Consider the following 22,205-nt stretch of genomic DNA (forward strand, 5'->3'; position numbering starts at 1 on the left):
TAAGTTAAAAGAAAAGGAATGAACTTCACTCAATCATTTCTAGCACATTTGACAAATAAATATATATTTTTTTATGAAGTGGCCAGTATATTTTGCAATTAAATACAAGCAAATGGAAAGAAACACATGAAATTATAAAGCAGTAAAATTGTATTTTGTTTAAATATACAATGTACTTCAGAAATGTTTATTTACAAACTTTACAGTCTGTAATATTCAGATTACTGTGGTAAAATGAGTCCCGGCTGGGCCAGTTGGCATTCCTGCGTGGAGATTGCATGTTCTCACCGTGTTGGCACGGGTTTCCTCCGCGTGCTCCGGTTTCCCCCACAGTCTAAACACGTCCGCTATAGGTGAAATGAATTAATTAAATTGGGGTGTGTGTGTGCGTGTGTGTGTGTGTGTGTGTGTGTGTTTGTGTGTGTGTGTGTGTTTGTGTGTTTGTGTGTGAGAGAGAGAATGAGTCTGTATGGGTGTTTCCCAGTACTGGGTTGCAGCTTGAAGGACATGTGCTATGTAAAACATGCTGGATAAGTTGGTGGTTCATTCCACTGTGGCAACCTCTAATAAATCAGAGACTACGCCGAAGGAAAATGAATGAATGAGTACAATGAAGACTATACCGTTTCTGTACCTGAATACTGATTGACACTCTGGAAGACCATATAGCACTGTTTATTTCCCTTTTTTCATTGCTCTATTGTAATCATTTTGCTTGAAATTTGTTTATTGTTTTTGCACATGATTCACATCCTTACTAAATTACCCCGATCGATCTAAATGTACGATTTCTTTCCACATAGAGCTATTCAAGCCATCTGGTGAAATTGTATTCATCACAATATATGAGGAAATATCCCGATGCTGTTATTCGTGAATGAATTCCTCATAATGATGTATAATATTGAGCTCATATACATTATGAAAAACTATTACCATAAACAGTGTATTTCACAACACCACGATATAAATGATAGGGCATAATATGACGTGATAGACTTTTTATTTTGTCCATACAATATATATCGCCATATTGCACAGCTGTATGGAGGAGTGTGTGTGTCTGTGTGTCTGTCTGTGTGTCTTTGTTTGACTGTGTCTGTGTGTGCGTAGCACAGAAACTCGGGGATGTCCCTTGCTTCCGTCTGCCAGGGCGCTCTTGAACTTGGTAATGTGATCTTTGGTCTGCCGAGCGGGACAATGCGGCCTGTTGTTTGCTGGAGGTTAATCCTTTTGACTGGGGCAGGACTTGACACGGCTCAGGTGTATATTAAAGAAACTCAAAGAAGAAAGCTTTGGGTGTGGGGCCTTTCCTCATGAGCTCAGCTTAAAGGGATAGCTCACATTAAAATACATAAAAGGAATGATTTTCTCACCCTCGTGTGGTCTCAGAGAGGTTTTGTAAAGTTGCAGAGATGCTGCTTTTCATGAAGTTAAAGCTCAGAGTGATCATTTCAAAGGGATAGTTCATGCGCAAATGTGATTTGTTATTGCTTACTCATCCTCCACTTGTTACAGGGTTTTTGTATGGTCTTAAATTGATTTAAATATTGTGTTGTAGGTGTTAAACCATTTCAAACAGGTCATGTTCATGTAAAGCTATACCCAATCTTGCTAAACCTCATCTAATCACAAGGGCTGCACGAATAATCGAATAAAGATCACGATCACGACCCTACACACGATCTTAATTCAGCTTTTATTCGATCAGCCATTTACCAAAGTCAGGAGAGAAGTGTAAAGACGAACATACCAATCGTTTTATATACGTTGCTCAGTAACATGGACACGTCCAAATGGTGTTAAAAGTGTCACATACTGTATTTATAAGGTATAAATCACCCAAAAATGTCATTTCTGTCTTAATGTATTGATGTATTGACAAGTTTGTTTACTACTGAGAGGACATGCACGTGCCTGCTAATGATGTCTACTTTAGTGAACAACACCCGCATAGGCTGTGATAAAGTTGTAAATAACGTTCAGTTTGTATCACAGAGCAGTCGGTTGGGAGCTGCACGGATAGTATGATTTGCATGGGGTTTTTTTTCTCGAAGTGACGACAGTCATGACATGAGTGCACTCGGCAGTGAAAGTGAAACTGAAAGCGCGTACATCATTTAAATCAGGGGTCACCAATCTCGGTCCTGGAGGGCCGGTGTCCCTGCAAGGTTTAGCTCCAACTTGCCTCAACACACCTGCCTGGATGTTTCAAGTACACCTTGATTAGCTTGTTCAGGTGTGTTTGATTAGGGTTGGAGCTAAAATCTGCTGGACACCGGCCCTCCAGGAACAAGTTTGGTGACCACTGATTTAAATGATCATATCGCATTTTAAAGTTATTACGACAAGCATTTGATATGTTTTTTTCTTCAATAGCGAACACAAAGTGTTGTGCATGAGAATAAATGTTTACTGGGTCAGTATAATTACTCTAGCTTATATAACATTGAATATAATGCAAGAGGGAATCTGATAATGACAAATGTCTGATTTACTAGTAAATAAAATGGGCTCATAATGTTGTCAATGACAAGCATATGTCAGTATTATGACTAGTTGTATTCTGATGTCATCACTTTACTGTGATTAACAAACCAGAACATCTTTAAAGTCTGTTCAAGTCCACCATTCAAGTCTATTCAAAATGTAGCATTTTAACCAATAGTAGATATACACATAGGCCTAATATTATTATTATTGTTTTACCATATGTTTCAGAATAACAATAATGATAGCCTACTCGTATTAACCTTTATTTTGCATCTTCAGAATCGTGAGAAAATTGTGATCTTGATTTTAAGCAAAATAAATCATTTTAGACAGAATTGTGCAGCCCTACAAATCACTAACAATCAATAAAAGGTTTAACAAACATTTATTTATTAACTCTATTTACTAAAATGGTTTAATTATCTTCCTTGCAACATCATTTAATGTTTTTTTTTTAAGTTTTAACTGGGCCATTAAGAAAAACTCCTTAGCATTTTTAGCCTTGTGTAATCTAAATTTCATTCATGTGGCCTTTCTGAATGAATGAATGAATGAAATACATGTTTTTCCTCCAAGACAACCCGGGGTGCTGAAATATAATTGGCTTAACTGGCAGTGGGCGGGTTAAAAAGACCAAAACAAAGAGCGTTTCAGCACGTAACTCACATTTTCAAAGCAGAATATCTGACTTCAGCATTGTTTTCAGATAAACAAGAATGTTCACTGAGCATGTTTCCTAAATATCTGCAAACATATTATGGTGTTTTTATGCTTTAGAAGAGTCAAACTTACAAACAGCACCTTTAAATTGTATTTATATCGCATATATATATTGCAGAAAAACGAAATAGAGTCAAGTTTTTTGAAGTGTTAAATTAACTAAACTGATTTGTGTTGGGACAAAATGAATGAGTTGCATGAAACCCTGCATTTTAAACAGCGTAATTGCTTCAATCTGCCTAATCCATTAACTAATATTATTGATGTTAATCTCTGTAAATTAAAGCAAGCGTCTGCAAGTGAACAGTAAAAGCGAGGAAAACGAGAGTGCACAACCAGTTCCACCACTTTTTTTTTTATTTTTTCACCTTGCTCGGAGTGTTTGAAGGTTGCGTGATGGGCCGGCTCTCTCTTGATGCTATCTGTAGGCTAGCGAAGGTGTGGAGTTACACCCTGCACAAAGACGGATCTCTCTCTCCAACTGTTGCCCGCCGCCGTAACCCGAACCACAGGGAATGTGTGCTGTGCGGGAGTCTTTTCTTCTGCCCTCTTCCCTCTGCAACTGATAAGACACAAATCTAATTAAAAGGGAGGCAGGCTGGCACACTTTGAAGGGCAGAGGAACGCCAGACTGGCACACATGCTCCTGTCCTCTTTCTGCAGGGTGCTAATAAAAAAATAAATAAAAGAAACAGAGGGGAAAGGATGCTTTGAAAGTTCCATGGCGTTTCCAGGTCTGAACGTTTATGGTGGGATTTAAAGCAGGTTTTTACGGGAAGTTCTGTGCACATCCCACACATCTGTGCAGAGTCTGAAATTACACCTCCCATTTTTACCGTAAAGCTGGCGTTGGTGTTTCATTATGTGATGAACTCACTTTTTCATTGGATAATGCACAAAATAGTTATTAAACATGAGATGCAAACATGCAATCATTAAATCATTAACATATGATTGCGCTCATTCGCATATTCAGGGCATCATCCTGATGAACTGTTTAAACTGTGCTTAAATGGTTATTAAAATGATATGCAAACATGCACTCATGAGCTTATTAACATATGATTGCGCTCATTTACATATTCAGGGCATCATCCTGATGAACTGTTTAAACTGTGCTTAAATGGTTATTAAAAATGATATGTAAACATGCAACCATGAGCTCATTAACATATGATTGATCTCTCATTCGCATATTCAGGCAATCATCCTGATGAACTGTTTAAACTGTGCATAAATGGTCATTAAAAATGATATGTAAACATGCAATCATGAGCTTATTAACATATTTAGTGCATCTTTCTGATGAACAAACTATACAAGAAATGGTTCTTAAAAATGATAGGCAAACATGCACTCATGAGCTCATTAACATATAATTGTGCTCGTTTAAATATTCGGTGCATCATCCTGATGAACTGTATAAACTGCAAAAATGGTTATTAAAAATATGCAAACATGCACTCATGAGCTCATTAGCATGTAATTGCCCTCATTTACATATTCAGTGCATTTTCCTGATGACCAAACTGTGCAGAAATGGTAATTAATAGGCTATGCAAACATGCACTCATGATCTCATTAACATATTATTGCTCTTATTTACACATTCAGTGCATCAACCTGATGAACTGTATAAACTGTGCATAAATGGTTAATAAAAAATGATATGCAAACATGCACTCATTAGCTCATTAACATGTGATTGCGCTCATTTACATATTCAGTGCATCTTCCTAATAAACAAATTGTGTAAAAAAAATATCATTAAAATGATATGCAATATGCAAACAAGCAATCATAAGCTCATTAACATATTTAGTGCATCTTTCTGATGAACAAACTGTACAAAAATGGTTCTTGAAATTTATATGCAAACATGCAGTCATGAGCTTATTACCATATGATTGCTGTCATTTACATATTCAGTGCATTTTCCTGATGACCAAACTGTGCAGGAATGGTAATTAATATGATATGCAAACATGCACTCATGAGCTCATTAACATATGATTGCGCTTATTTACATATTCAGTGAATCATTCTGATGAACTGTATAAACTGCATATATGGTAATTAAAAATTAGATGCAAACATGCAACCATGAGATCATTAAGATATTATTGCGCTCTGTTACGACTTTATAGTTTTGTTCTAGGGTTTAAGCGGCAACATTTAAAGGTGGTTAAAATTTGTGGTGAGTAGGTGGCAAAATTTAAACAACAACCAAAATACTGCCAAAAATAGGTGAATTTATTTACAGTAGTGAAAAGACAAACATAAAAGAAAAGTATTATTTACAAAATCACACAAAGAGAATAAATCAACATATTATGGTTGGGGAAACGAGAATTAAGTGGTGCCAAATAAATGAAAGCAATATAACAAAACGCCCAAATCTAGCTATTATGACCCTCTAATCTATCTAATAGAAAATAAACAAAAAGAACATCTTCAGCGTTTTTACGCTATATCTAATCCTACTCTTCTATCCAAAAATACGAAGAAAACTTACAGCGGGTGGCGCTCACTTCTAAACTAGTGTGTTTAGACAGTGGAGTTATCTACGTGATGTAAGATGTATGTCACGTGACCTCTAAACTCCTCGAATCCCAGGGAAAGGCTGACGCCAGAGATCAGGGGATTTTACAAGCACACAAACAAGACGGTAACAGCTATTAACACAACGAGAACAAGACCAACATCAAAACTCTAAACTAACATCAATATCACATCACATAAGCCAAAACACACACAAAAACAAGCAGCATAAAGCAAACACAACAGAGCAAAAAGCAGAACGAGCTTCCCCGCTCGCATCCCTTTAAACGGTGAGCTCCTAATGTGATTGGTAGCAATGTCGATGACGTCACAGGGTGGAATAGAGATTGACATCTTCACGGACGAATGGGAAACTGGAATGGGCGTACCTAAGAATTGACAGAGAGAGGGAGGGAGCGAGCGAAAGAGATAGAGAGAGAGCGAGCGAACACGCACACAAGCAAAACAGACAGGCATAATATACATTTGACTGTAACACGCTCATTTACATATTCAGTGCATCTTCCTGATTAACTCCATAAACTGTGCAAAAAATGGTTCTGCAAACATGCACTCATGAGCTCATTAACATGTGCTTTCTCTCATTTACATATTCAGTGCATCATCCTGAACAACAAACTGTTCAAAATTAGTTACAAAAAATTAGTTTCAAACATGCAGTCATGAGCTAATTAACATATGCATGCCCTCATTTACATATTCATATATTTTGTCGGGATTGGTATATATGCATTATATTAAAAAACTATTTTGTATGAATGTGGTTTGCACCAGTTGCAGTATGCTTATTGACATTTCATATGACTGCCCACATTTACATATTCAGAACAATATCCTGATGAAGTGTTTAAATTGTGCAAATTAACTTGCATAAAAATCTATCATTTCGGATAAAGGTTATATAAAAAATGCAAACAATATTGTATAAATATGATTTGCATGTACAGTAGCGAAAACTACCAATTTATTATGATCATTAGGGGTTAAAAGTGGCATTATCTTAATGCAAATAAATATCTGATGTCGATGCTGTCTATTGAATGCAATGAAAAGAAAATAAGATATGAATAATAAATTATGCTTTAAACTGAAATGCAAAAAAAGGGGTGCGAAATTGTAATTTTTGTTGTCACAACCATGAACTTATTAGCATGTTATTGCCTACATGTTAAATAATACAATTAATTAAATATGCATAAACAAAAACAGCAAGTTTGTTCAGATTATTCGAGGAAACTGCCATAATTGCTTTATTTTCACTTTTGGGACAACAAATATTGTTGTTTTTTATATAATAAATTTAAAATAAATGAAGTTATTGAATGTGACAAGTGTATGTGAAAAGTAGGATGTGATCTATTGCATAAATGGTCTTGGCACACAATAAAAATGACCTGCTTTATAAATTATGCAAAATATAGGATTTATTTTTTATTTTTTTGGTCACAGCCATGAGCTCAAAAACAAATCTCTGCCCATATTTACATATTCAGGTAAACTAAAATGTAAAATGTATAATAGCAAAACTTGCATGTCTAATTATGTCAGAATAATTTTTTAAAACATCATAAATAAACTCCAATTACCATGCAAAAGAAATGTTTTTAGTATGCGGTGTGTTCTATAAGCAATTATGCCTTAATGCAAAGATGAATTGTTTAATTGTGGCATTTTCAAAACATTTGCATTACTATCTATTAATTAAATTAATTAATGCTTTCCATCTGTTCTGTTCTGCTAGGTATTGAACATGTGAAGGGATTCAGAGTCTATCTGGAGGACAAAAACCCAGAGCGAAAACAGTGCCAACACTTGATCCTGAAGGACCCGCGACAGCTCAACTTCTCGTTCAAAACCATTGTAAGTTTGTTTCCAGCACAACAGAATCTGGAGCAACATGGTTTACATCAGACGTATAATCTAGTGGAAAATGGATTGTTATGCTCATATTCATCGGTTTGGCAACTTGTTGCTTTTTTTGTCCCTAACAGAGGATGAGCTCACAACCCTTCTCAAGTCTCGCCTTCGAGACCGATTACATGGTCAGAATCGTGCCGTTTCCAACTTCTTGAACGACAGCTTCTTTCCGCCATCTTTTCTGCGCACTAACAGTGAGTTTTAGATTTAAGTGTGTCATAAAATATATAAATATATATATTTTAAATAATTTATTCGTTTTATTGTTGACTGTTTTTGAATCTTTGTAAATAATAATAAAACAAAAATGGAAAAAATATATACAATTATATAATATATAAATAATTATATAAATATGCCATTATAATTATTTATAATAATTATATTAATTGTTAATTTTCATTCATAATGATAAAGTTTGTTTTTATTTATAAATAGAATTGAAATAATTATTTAAATATGCTGCTATACACAATGGGACATTTGTTTGTAATTGCATTTAACAATCATGCATTTAATTAATCCTGCTATTATTCTAAAATGTGTAGATAAATAATTAAAAATATATTTTAATGAATTAAAACAATATATTTTCATATATTCTAGCACATGTCTCATATTATTTTTATAATTTATACATTTTTATTATTTATAATACTATTTTAAAATCTTCATAAATATGTGTATTTATTATTATTAATAATAATAATAATAAAATAATCATTTATTGCATGTTTTACAATTATTTATAATAAATTGTATTTTTATTTTATTTTATCCATTTACAATTTTGTGAAATATATATAATTTTGTGAAATATTTTTATAAATGTAATTAAAATAATTATTTAAATATGATGCTATACACAAGTGGAAGTAATATTTTGGAATATTAATTTATATGATTAATTTAAAAAATGTATATTAATAAATACTAAATGAATATTCATTAATTAAAAATATATCTTTACATATATTCTAGCACACGGCACATTTTGTTTTTAGAATTTATACATTTTTTATTATTTATAATACGATTAACAAACTATAAATACACACATAAATATAAATATTTAAAATTATTATTATTTAAATAATCAAATCAAACGAAAAACATAACATGGCATATTTTATCATTATTTATAGTAAGTTTTTATTTTTAATCATGATAATGAAATTTGTGAAATATAAAAATTATTTTGTAAAATATTTGTATATATAAATGTCATAAAAATTATTATTTAAATATTAAAATACACTGCACATTTCAACATTTTTATTATTTATAATTTTAATTAAAATTTTAAATATTAAAAAAGTAATATGTCTGTGTGTGTATATATATATATATATATATATATATATATATATATATATATATATATATATATATATATATATATATATATATATATATATATGTATATATATATATATATGTATATGTATTTTTTTATATATATATATATGTATTTTTTTATATATATATATATATGTATTTTTTTATATATATATACATGTATTTTTATATATATTTATATATATATATATATATATATATATATATATATATATATATATATATATATATATATATATATATATATATTATTTTATATATATATATATCTATTATTTAAATCAAAATAAATCATCATTTAAAATAGATTTATCTTTTTTTACTTATATTCATGACAATAAAATTTGTGAAATATAAATATTTTGTAAAACATTTATATATGTGAATGTAATTAGAATAATTATTTAAATATGATACATTCATGCATTTAATTAATTCTGCTATTTTTTAAAAAATGTATAGATAAATATAATTTTTCAAAATATATTAATTAATTAAAACAATATTAACATTTATTCTAGCACACATCACGTTTTATTTTTAGAATTTATCAATTTTATTATTTACAGTACTGTTTTAAAGTATTTATAAATATTAATGTGATGTTTATTTAAATATAAATATTTAATATTTACAAAACATTTCTGGTACTCAAAATAATATAACTTTTTTATTATCAGATGTATTGTCATCTAACTTATTAGACCATGTAACTAAAATAATAAGCAATTTTACTCCATTCTTCCTTGCTTTCTCACAGGTTGTGAAGTCCTACTTGGCCCAGATAATCTCGTCTGTAAACCATGTGAGTGCTTTAAAGAAAGGAAAAAGACATCAAATGCAATTCATCTGTTTTTGTTAGACAGGCATTGAAACGGCATATAAAGAGATCTCACCTCACCAACCGTATTCTTCCTTCTCTTTCTCCACTGACAGTCTGGAAGCCCAAGATGCTGAACGTTTCTCAGCTGGGATCTAATTTGCATGTTGTGTTTGACCACGCCCCCTCCACCTTCGGCTTCACCATATACTACCTGTACTACAAACTCAGACAGGAGGGACCGTTCAGACTCAAGCGCTGCAAACCTGTAAGCACATTATAATACACTTCACATATATTTGCATTCGTGTGCATTAAGGAATAATTGCACCTCAGATTTATGCTATTAAAGTCAAAATGTTCTTCCTTGAAGGATACAAAATATGCTCAAAGTGAATAGGGTAAAAAAACAACTAATAGTTATCACCATAGTTCATCAGGTAGCTGATTACATTAAGAGTTGCAAACATTTTACAGTACATTTTCTAAATATGTTATGTGTGAACATGAAATCGATGCATTATATAATTAAAGAGCCCATATTATACATGAAATAGGGTCATATTTAGGTTGTAAGGGTCTCCAACAACAGTCTAATATGCACGCAAGGTCAAAAAACACTTTGATGGTCTTATAATCTGCATTTAGTTTTACCTAATTATCCCAGCGACTCCCATATGAATCGTTCAGCGATTCATTTGTTCCCAACCCCCTCCTCAGCGCGAAGCTAATCTGCGCTGATTGGACCGCTGACAGCCTGCTCGACTGTCGATAGAGACTGTCAATATTATCCATCTGAGCACAGCGTGACTTCATTGGACCGGCGGCGTCTGTCTGTGTGTGTCTAGTGTTTTTTCTGTGTTAGTGGGCGGGGCCGCAGGTTTCAAATCTCCCTGGTTTGCGCGCGTAACTACTGGCGAGGCTTGTGTTTCGTGGCTGCGTCATCGCGAAACACCTAATGACTCGTTATCAAGACGACTCGTTTGAAGCACTATGAGTCGACTCTTTTATAGATGAATCAATAGTTTTAAACACTGTACACTTACAGATTTAAGCCTTAGCTGGATATTTCACTTCACTTAGAGCTGTGTTACACACTACATGGAAGGGCATTTTCAAAAACCCATAATATGGGCTCTTTAAATATGCGCTAATCTGCATGTTTTTGCGCAAAAATGTTGAAATCACATGAAGATTTGAATACATTTTTCTATGCCTAAAACACACACACACGGAGAGAGAGCTGTAAGTGAGATGTTCTCTCTCTCTCTCAGGGGTGTGTAATGTTTCTCTCAGACAGCTGGAATGATGTATAGTGTTGTCCTGAAGCTCTTGGTGTGCCGCAGGGAGATGTACGTGTTCCTCTGCTGTTTTCCACTCTTTGTGCTGCAAGCGGAAATGTGCCATCCGGAGTGTTTTCACAGCAGCTCTTCGTCACTTAGACACTGAACTGAGACTCTGAAGGCGATCTGTCTTTCGATTTGGCTCCGCACACAAACAATCCTAAAGAGAGAGAGTTCAGCCAAAGAGGAGAATTCTGGCATTATTTACTCGTCTGCTTGTCGTTTTAGATGCATTAAACTTGTTCATTCTGCTCTTTTCTATACTTAGAAAACTCTAATATTATATAGAGCAACTGTATATATTGTTATATATATAAATTTTATAATATTTATAAGGGTGTCACGGTGGCGCAGTGGGTAGCACAATTGCCTAACAGCGAGAAGATCGCTGGTTCAAGCCTCGGCTGGGTCATTTGGCATGTTCCCGTGTTCACACCGGTTTCCACCACAAGTCCAAAGACATGCGCTATAGGGGAATTGGGTCAACTAAATTGTCCGTAGTGTATGTGTGTGAATGAGTGTGTATAGATGTTTCCCAGTGATGGGTTGCAGCTGGAAGGGCATCCACTGCGTAAAACATCTGCTGGATAAGTTCATTCCGCTGTGGCGACCCCAGATAAATAAAGGGACTAAGCTTAAAAGAAAATGAATAAATTAATAATATTTACATTATAAATATAATATAAAATTATATCTAAATATAATTTCTATTTTATATTTAATATTTGAAAAATTCACAGGAGGGCTAATAATTTTGCCTTCAACTGTATATATAATATATTGAGTTTCTGTAGGGATTAAATACAATAAAGGTTAGCTTTAATAGTCTTTTAAAGCAGTATGTCCGGAATTTAAATACGATGATGATGATGATGATGATGATAATAATAATAATAATAATAATAATAATAATAATGACAATAACAACATTATAACAATAACCTTAATAATAATAATAACCTCAATAATAATTATAATAATAATAACAATAATAATTACAACAAAAACAACTAATAATAATAATAATAAATAATAATAATAATAATAATAATAATGACAATAACAACAATATAACAATAACCTTAATAATAATAATAATAATAATAATAATAATAATAACCTCAATAATAATTATAATAATAATAACAATAATAATTACAAAAAAAACAACTAATAATAATAATAATGACAATGACAATGACAATAACAACAATATAACAATAACCTTAATAATAATAATAACCTCAATAATAATTATAATAATAATAACAATAATAATTACAACAAAAACAACTAATAATAATAATAATAAATAATAATAATAATAATAATAATGACAATAACAACAATATAACAATAACCTTAATAATAATAATAATAATAATAATAATAATAATAATATTAATGACAATGACAATGACAATAACAACAATATAACAATAACCTTAATAATAATAATAATACAATAAATATAATAATAATAATAACGACAATAATAATAATAATAATAATAATAATAACCTCAATAATAATTATAATAATAATAACAACAATAATTACAACAAAAACGACAAATAATAATAATAATAATAATAATAATAATAATAATAATAACCTCAATAATAATTATAATAATAATAGCAATAATAATTACAACAAAAACAACTAATAATAATAATAAATAATAATAATGATAATAATAATGACAATAACAACAATATAACAATAACCTTAATAATAATAATAATAATAATAATAATTATTATTATTATTATTATTATTAAAACAATAATAATAATAATAATAATAATAATAATAATAATAATAATCATAATAATAAATATAATAATAATGACAACAACAACTAATAAAAATAACAATATAACAATAACCTCAATAATTATGATAATAATAATTACTATAATAATAATAATAATAATTCAATTCCATAATGATTTGTCAAATCAAGCATGCAAACTCACACTCTAGTGCAGTGTTTCTCAACCATATTCCTGGAGGACCACCAGCTCTGCACATTTTCCAGGTCTCCTTAAAAAAACACACCTGATTCAGATCATCAGCTCATTAGCAGAGACTGAAAGACTGTAATGGGTGTGACAGACAAAGGAGACATCTAAAACATGCAGTGTTGGTGGTGATCCAGGAATATGGTTGAGAAACACGGCTCTAGTGTTTACTGATGCTGTATGTGTCAACACACGTCTGTAAAGCCCTCAGTTTCATCAGCTGTGTTCATGATGAGCTCAGAAACTGATGTGGTATCAGTGATCTCAGGGAAACAGGGAAACACAGCTGTGTTCATCAAGAGCTCAGAAACTGATCTGGTGTCAGTGATCTCAGGGAAACACACAGAGCGTCTGAACTCTGGAATCCCCCGTCAGTAACGTCACTCACCTCACATTTCAGCTCTTTTCTATTATCAGTACAAAAACAATGGCAAGCGGCAGATACAGATACCCACAGATATGAGCGCTGCAGCAGGACAATGCTTCACAGCCTTTAACAGGAACATTATGAGCAGAATATTGTTCTAAAGTATCAGCTCATGTTCCAAAATCAGCCTCATGCAGGTGCTGGAACAATAATAAGCTTAAAAAAAAGTTCAGATTTTATTAAAGTATATTTAATTTACTATTATTATCACTAATAATTATAATACTCACTTTATAGTAGTTGCTAGTGTTGCTACTACCATTACTAATAATAAATAAACAATTTTAGTAATAGTATAATTGATAGGATATCTGTTTACTATTTATTATTAATAGAATACTAGCATTGTATTTCAATTATTGATTGGATAAACAATACAAATATTAATTATTTATTTAAAATATTTTTATATAAATAAATAACTAATAATAGTCATAATAATTTTGTTGTTAAAATATTCTTATATTTGTTATTATTTATAGGCAAGGCAAGGCAAGTTTATTTATATAGCACATTTCATACACAGTGGCAATTCAAAGTGCTTTACATAAACAGGAATAAAAGAGACGAGTATAAGAGAAATAAAAACAAATAGTAAAAAATTTATAAAATAAGCATAAAAACAGATAAATGTGTTATAAAAGAGTGAAAAAGAAGAGGAAAACATAGTAGTTTGATCTGTCGGACGTAGCACAGTGCTCATTCAGTAAAGGCGCAGCTAAACAGATGTGTGTTCAGTCTTGATTTGAATGTGCCTAATGTTGGAGCACATCTGATCATTTCTGGAAGCTGATTCCAGCAGCAGGGGGCGCTGTTAGTAGCTGAAAGCCGATTCACCCTGCTTTGACTGAACTCTTGGAGTTTCTAGTTTATTTGATCCTAGAGATCTGAGTGATCTGTTAGGTTTGTATTCAGTGAGCATATCTATAATGTATTGAGCTCCTAGGCCATTTAGTGATTTATAGACCAGTAATAATACTTTAAAATCTATTCTGAATGTAACTGGGAGCCAGTGTAAAGACCTGAGGACTGGTGCGATGTGCTCTGATTTCCTGGTTCTGCTCAGAATTCTGGCCGCAGTGTTCTGGATGAGCTGTAACTCTCTGACTGTCTTTTTGGGAAGGCCAGTGAGGAGGCCGTTACAGTAATCCACCCTGCTGCTGATAAAAGCATGATCAAGTCTTCACTGGAAACAAAGCATCTGATTTCTGCAATGTTTTTGAGATGATAGTATGCTGATTTACTGACTGCTTTGACATGACTATTGAAACTCAGATCTGACTCCAGAGCCACACCAAGATTCTTGACCTTATTTTTTGTTGTTTGACCCTTAGAGCTAAGGTACACATTCACCTTGAGAACCTCATCTCAGTTCCCAAATGCAATCACTTTTTTTTTCTCTTTGTTTAACTGAAGAAAGTTTTGGCACATCCAATTGTTCATTTCATCAATGCATTGGCAGAGGGTGTCAATGGGGCTGTAGTCATTAGGCAGTAAGGCTAGGTAGATCTGAGTGTCATCAGCATAGCTGTGGTAGGAGATTTGGTTTTATAATACTACTACTACTAATAGTGATTTTGTTAATGTTTATTTAACTTTTTTGTGGTGTTTTTATTGTTGAAGTAATTTCACGTCTGTGAATATCTGTGAATTACAACTGGTACAAAAGGCTGCAGCCCGTATTATAACAAAACCCCCTCTATCTGTCACATCACACCCATTCTACTGCAGCTTCACTGGCTTCCCATCTTTTTCAGAATTAATTATAAAATACTTCTTCTCCCTTTTAAAGCCATCCATAATCTCGCTTCTCCATACCCTGCTAATCTTGTTCATATCGCCACACCTTCTCGAACACTTGGGTCTTTTTCTTCTGTTCACCTCACTGTTCCCTCTGTCTGCCTTGTCACCATGGGGAACAGAGCCTTCAGCCACTCTGCTCCTCAGCTTTGGAATTCACTTCCTCCTGATCTCCGTAATTTAGACTCTCTTTCACAATTTCAATCCAAACTCAAAACACATCTGTTTAGAACAGCTTATTCACTTTAACCCGACTGCATTTTTTAAGTTCATATTGTATTCTATTGCCTTTTATTGTGTTTTTATTTGAGCTGATTGTTCTGTCTGTCCTGTTCGGTGACCTTGAAAGGCGGATGAAAGGCGCCTTTAAAATGCATCATCATCATCATCATCTGTTATTTTTATTTTATTTTATTTTATTCAATTATTATATTATTATTATTATTATTATTATTATTATTATTATTGTTATCATTATTATTATTATTATTATTATCATTATTATTATTATTATTATTGTTATTATCATTATTTCATTGTTATTATTATTATTATTATCATTATTATAATTATCATCATTATTATTATTATTATTATTATTATTATTATTATTATTATTATTATTATTATTATTATTATTATTAATAATATTATTATCATCATTATTATTATCATTATTATAATTATCATTATTATTATAATTATTATCATTATCATTATCATTATTATTATTATTATTATTATTATCATTATCATCATTAATATTATCATCATTTTTATTATCATCATTATTATCATTATTATTATTATTATTATCATTAATATTATTATTATTATTATTATTATCATTATTATTATCATTATTATAATTATCATTATTATCATTATTATTATTATTATTATTATCATCATTAATATTATTATTATTATTATCATTATTATTATTATTATTATTATTATCATTATTATTATTATCATCGTTAGTAGTAGTAGTGGTATTAATAGTAATAGTAGTAATAATTAATTAGCATATAATAATAATAATAACAATAATAATAGCATATAAAATAATAATTATCATATTAGCATATAATAATAATAATAATAATTATTATTATTATTATAATTATAATGATAATATAATAATAATAATAATACATTTAAACATCAAAAAAGTGCCAGATGTATTTATTTATTAATAAATTAAATTAATAACAACAAACAAGTTCAATTATTTGTTACCAAACGACTTATTTTGTGAAATGACCCAGATATTATATAAACACAATTAAATCCATTTTATTTTCACTGCACAACACACTGCATTCAGTTTTACATCAAAATGCATGACACATTATAATGAACTTTTTTTTTTTCCTTTTGCATCTATTGCAGGAGCAAAACGGCCCCAAAACGACTTGTGTTTTACAAGACGTCACTCCAGGAACTTACGCAATAGAGGTGAGAGCATCATTCACAACATATGCCATAAAATGAACATAACATACCATAAAATTACCGCCATTTATAAACTTTACTGAGTTAAAACAAAGTACAATAAATGGACTTTTTGCTCCTGCAGCTTCGTGATGACAGCAACAACACCAGAAGACAGACACAGTACCACGTGAGCCAAGGTAAATAGCACTTTAAATTCACAAAAAAGGTGATTGATTTTTTTTTTAAAGATGCACAAAATTAGATGATTTTGACAATAAATAATTTTTTTGTACAGATAAGACTTTTGTGTTTAGGCAGTTTTCATTACAGCTCATGTTTTACATGATAATTTAATTTACTATATGCTTCAGAAAGTAAGAAATGGCATGATGTGTTCATTTCATCTGTGAAAACACCTATTCTTAATGCACTATATACACTAAACATTTTTATTTTGTTTGTTTATTTGGATCCTCCATTAGGTAGTCTTCCTGGAGTCCAAGAAGTAAAAAAAAAAACTTACATTAAACCATAACAATAGAAACCAATGCAATAAAATGTACAACATGAAATTCAGTTAAGATCTGTAAAACCTTTTTCCTCATTAAAAGACATGGGCTTAATTCAGCACAAGTGTGCATCTGTCTGTTGATTTGGGTTTTTGTATGGATTATGGGTGTATTTGAGTGTGTTCCTGATGAAGAAATACTAGAAGAAAGTCCTGAATACTGAATTAGAGCTCAGAGGTTTTATTACAATAAATATAAGCTGAACTCACAACAGTTTAGATGACATTTTATGTAGATGATCTGAATCCAATGCATGTTAAATTCCAAGCATGGTAAATTAAGGAAACGCTGTTCTGTCAGCGCCCCCTGCTGGAAGAGAGTTACACTGTTAAAAATGCAGGTTTTCTCACAATTCCTACATTTTGTCCCAGCACAAATTGATTATCTTACCTTAATGGCTTTCACAAAATAAAGTGCATTGGACATAAAACAATTAAGTTGTCTGAAAAACATTGACTCGTTTTAAATGGTAGTTTGAACAAGCAGCAAAAGTGAGTGCAGTTTTTCCAGCATTTTTACATTTTTCAATGTAAGTTAATAGGAAAATAACTTGCACCAGATTCCACCATTTTGCTCAATCAAAATCAGTCTTGGATAAAAAAAACAGATATTTGATGAGATGGTGATTGTGTTTGTTCCAGTTCATTCTCCGTGGGCTGGGCCGATCCGTGCCATGGCCATCACTGTCCCTCTGGTCATCATGTCGGCCTTCGCCACGCTCTTCACCGTCATGTGCCGCAAGAAACAGCAAGGTTAGAGAGCGTCAGCTTTCTTTGCTTTTCTCCAGTGTGTGTGAAGTGATCATTTGGTTTTTAGTTTGTTTTAGTTTATTTCAGGTTATGAAATGTTTTTATAGATTTAGTTTAGTCAACTACTATAAAAAAGTACACTTTTTATATCTGATGTCAGGTAACATTATATTAAAATTATTAAATAGTATTAATAATATATATATATATATATATATATATATATATATATATATATATATATATATATATTGAGGGTGTAACGATACGCGTATTCGTATTGAACCGTACGAGACTTTCGGTTCGGTACGCATTACAAACCGAACGATTTGATTCAGACTCGCATCTAAAAAGATAAAAGAGAATAAGTACAAAATATAGTGTTTTCAGTGCAACAACGCTCAACATGGCATCCCAAATGAGTAAGTTATTTTAGCGGTAATATTTCAACTCATTTAAACTGACATCACAGAATCAGTAACTGGAACAGCATTCAGACAGGCAATTCCTACAGATTCGAACAGGGCAAAACAAATCACAGAGGCAATCGGTACATTTATAGCTCTGGATATGAGAGACCTCAATCGGTCGTGGAAATTTCGGGTTTTAAGAAAATATTAAATGTAATAGAGCCCAGTTACATTATTCCTTCATAAGGCCATTTCAGTCAGATAATTCCTGCTTTCAGATCCACTAAAGTGGCAGGTGACAGTCAAATCAAGCACATCTTGTCTGAAGAAAAGGTGGACACTCATCTCTGAAAAAAAAAAAAATACATAAAAATAGATTAAAACTGAGTTCCATATAAAAACTAAATATTTATTTTCTTTTTATTTGTTTAACTATTACAATATTATATGAAATTTTTATAAGCAGCTTTTTGGTTTTGAGTATAAAGAAGGATTTGTTTTATTTGCTGCTAAGCAGAAACCCTGGAAGTACAGCTCGATCGCTGTTTAAAGTAAAAGAAAAAAAAACAAGATCATACTTTTATGATTTAGTTTTAATACATAACAAAAATTTAAATCAGAGAAATCCTCTGGCCATTTTCTTTTTTTGCTGTATCGAAAACATACTGAACCGTGACACCACTGTCGCATCGAACCGAACCGTGATTTTTGTGAACCGTTACACCCCTAATATATATATATATATATATATATAATATTATTAATTGTTTTTTTTTTTGTTTTTATGTGTCTCTACACTTTTTACTATTGCTTTATATTTTCTGTAAATTGTTATATTTTATATATTTTTTTATTAATTAAATTTTTTGTTTTATTTTAACATTTTTTTTTAAAAAAGCTAGAAAAATGTTAGTAAAATAGCTTAAATGTACAGTTTTAAAGCAATATTTTACATGTGTTTTACATATTGTCTGTTTGTTTTAATGTACGCTTTTACGTTTTTCACAAAAAAAGCTTTGGACGTCTTTATTTTATTTTAAACATTCATAAAACATGAAATAAAAAAATATGTTTTTCCCCAGGGAAGTAGTTTTTTCTTTTAGTTCTCCACGATAGTCCTGTTCTACTTAATTAATTAATAAAAAAACTCATTATTTAAACTTAAAAATATAGTTACTCTTGTGTATTTCTATAAAAGCAGATGGGATGGTGTGTGTAAACATAAGTCAGAAACATCTGCTGCTCAAACATGGACAAATTAGGCTTTACTCTCAGTTCTTACGGCGCTCTAAAAAGAGCCCTGGTCATATGGAAACAATAAATGTGCTCCTTTTTTCCCTGCTCTCCACAAATCTGATGTGATCCTCTTGACTGTGTGACTGTAGAAAACATCTACTCTCACCTGGACGAGGAGAGCTCAGAGTCTTCATCGCAGACCACGGCTCTGAGTGCAGACAGACCCTGGCCCAGACCCAAAATCTTCATCTGTTACTCCAGCAGAGACGGAGCCAAACACCTTGCCGTCATCCAGAGCTTCGCCTTCTTCCTGCAGGACTTCTGTGGCTGCGAGGTGAAGACACACACAAACACACTGGCCTTAAGAAGAGTGGTGATGCATCCCAATTCAAATGCTTATACACTATCTGATAAAATCCAAGTTTTAGGAACAACCAATAATAACTTGACATCTAGTTAATCACTTTGTATCAGAAGTGGCTTATATGAAAAGCTAAGTCCTCTAGATTACGCTTATTTTACTACAATAAAATATGATCATGCCTTGATATTTAATGATTTCATTAGGACAGTAAGGTCTGACTCTGCTTAGACTAAAGTCTCATCACTGAAGCTTCAATAATGTCCAGTATAGAATATGTGGTCATGCTGCAGTGGAAACAGAATGAATGTTGTGTCTGATTTCATCATTGGAGGACTGCATCCATACTATTACGCCCCAAGACTAGGGGAAAACAACATGGGTATAATAAACGGAAAAACAAATGTGTTGGGGTGGTGGATTTCCCCAACAAAACAAAAACTTAATACATAAGATCCCCTTCGGTCGACATCCAAACTCGGACACTCGGTTGAGAGTAATTGAATAGATTTATTATAGAAAAAGTAGTAAATTAAAGTGAGCATCTCTTCAGGGTGGCCACAGGCCAAAATAACAAACAAAAGAGTCTATAAAGTAAATGCACTAAATTACCTATAAATATTTAAAGAAAAATACAGGAAGCTTACCTTTCTCCCTAAACATAAACCTAGTCAAAAGTAATCAAATAAATAGGCAGGCCAACCCTACAAGCTCAAACTCTCAAAAATAAGTTAAACATATGAACATTGGTAACGAGTTTAAAGGTTGGTCGTTGGCCGGAGGGGTACGGGAAATCCAGGAGCTCCCCTCACAGCAACGATCGCAGCACAAATGAGCTCGCCGAACCCTGCTGGGAGCTCCTTTTTTATACAGGCCTCCGAGACCAGCAGCCAATCAGAAGATGAATCACGCCGAAATGGGAGCCTATGGGATAACAGAAAAAACAGCAAGAAGGCGGGACAAAGAAAAAGACATGCAATACGCAATAATAAATAAATAAACTTCAGTCGTAACACGTACATCTCTGCAATGACTCAAATCATTGATTAATAAAGTCATCTGGAATGGCAAAGAAAGTGTTCTTGCAGGACTCCCAGAGCTGAAGTGTCTTTGGATTCATTTTCAATGCCTCCTCCTTCATCTTAGCCCAGACATGCTCAATAATGTTCATTTCTCATGAATGGGCTGGCCAATCCTGGAGCACTTTGACTTTCTCTGCTTTCATGACCTTTGATGTAGAGGCTGAATGTAAATGGCAGCACAAATGTATTGATACCTCAGGCTGTTGATGTTGCCGTCCACTGTGCAGATCTCTCGCACACCCCCATACTGAATGTACCCCCAAACCATGATTTTTCCTTCACCAAACTTGACTGATTCTGTGAGAATCTTGGGTCCATGCGGTTTCCAGTAGGTCTTCTGCAGTATGTGTGATGATTGGGATGCAGTTCAACAGATGATTCAGCAGGAAAAATTGACCTTTGCCACTTTTCCAAATGATCAACTAGAAGTCAAGTTAATATTTGTTGCTCTTATTACTGGGATCCACCACAAGACTTTTATGTTGCTTAGTTAGGTCCCCTGTTAATCATCTCGTCACATCATCCACATTTCTTTCATATTTAATCATCTGCCGTATTTGATTAAGATTAACAGTTTAATCTGCCTTTTGCGAGTCTTTCATGCAGAGAAATCTCCTCAAGTGTTTGCATAATTATCCATTCAGAAGTTAATGTTCAAACACTCTATAAAAGTTCACATTGTTGTTACAGATGATAAATAATGCATAAAAACATGGTTTACCTATTTTACAGTAGGTTTACAAAAGCCTCTACACTTAATCTTCTGCCATGTTTGTAGTTTCTTAACACCCTTAACCCACAATTGTAGTTCTAATCAAATCCAATGCGCATTGTATTGTGGGCAAAATTAACGGTTAGAGTACCGACACCACTACGCTTTTAACACTACA

The 22,205-nt window shown here is 32.1% G+C and overlaps 1 protein-coding gene across 1 annotated transcript in view; it reads left to right on the top strand.

The window, feature by feature from the left end:
* The window catches only part of il17rd (interleukin 17 receptor D), an 81,752-nt gene that overhangs the window by 53,716 nt on the left and 5,831 nt on the right, over nucleotides 1–22,205 (top strand). Inside the window, 9 exon segments of the mRNA XM_056468324.1 lie at nucleotides 7,517–7,635; nucleotides 7,767–7,836; nucleotides 7,839–7,886; nucleotides 9,812–9,856; nucleotides 9,988–10,139; nucleotides 16,864–16,929; nucleotides 17,051–17,105; nucleotides 18,119–18,229; nucleotides 20,022–20,206. Of these exon segments, the coding sequence (XP_056324299.1) occupies nucleotides 7,517–7,635; nucleotides 7,767–7,836; nucleotides 7,839–7,886; nucleotides 9,812–9,856; nucleotides 9,988–10,139; nucleotides 16,864–16,929; nucleotides 17,051–17,105; nucleotides 18,119–18,229; nucleotides 20,022–20,206 (851 nt within the window).

This window comes from Danio aesculapii, chromosome 11 (genome assembly GCF_903798145.1).
Source record: "Danio aesculapii chromosome 11, fDanAes4.1, whole genome shotgun sequence".
In the NCBI taxonomy this organism is placed as follows: domain Eukaryota; kingdom Metazoa; phylum Chordata; class Actinopteri; order Cypriniformes; family Danionidae; genus Danio; species Danio aesculapii.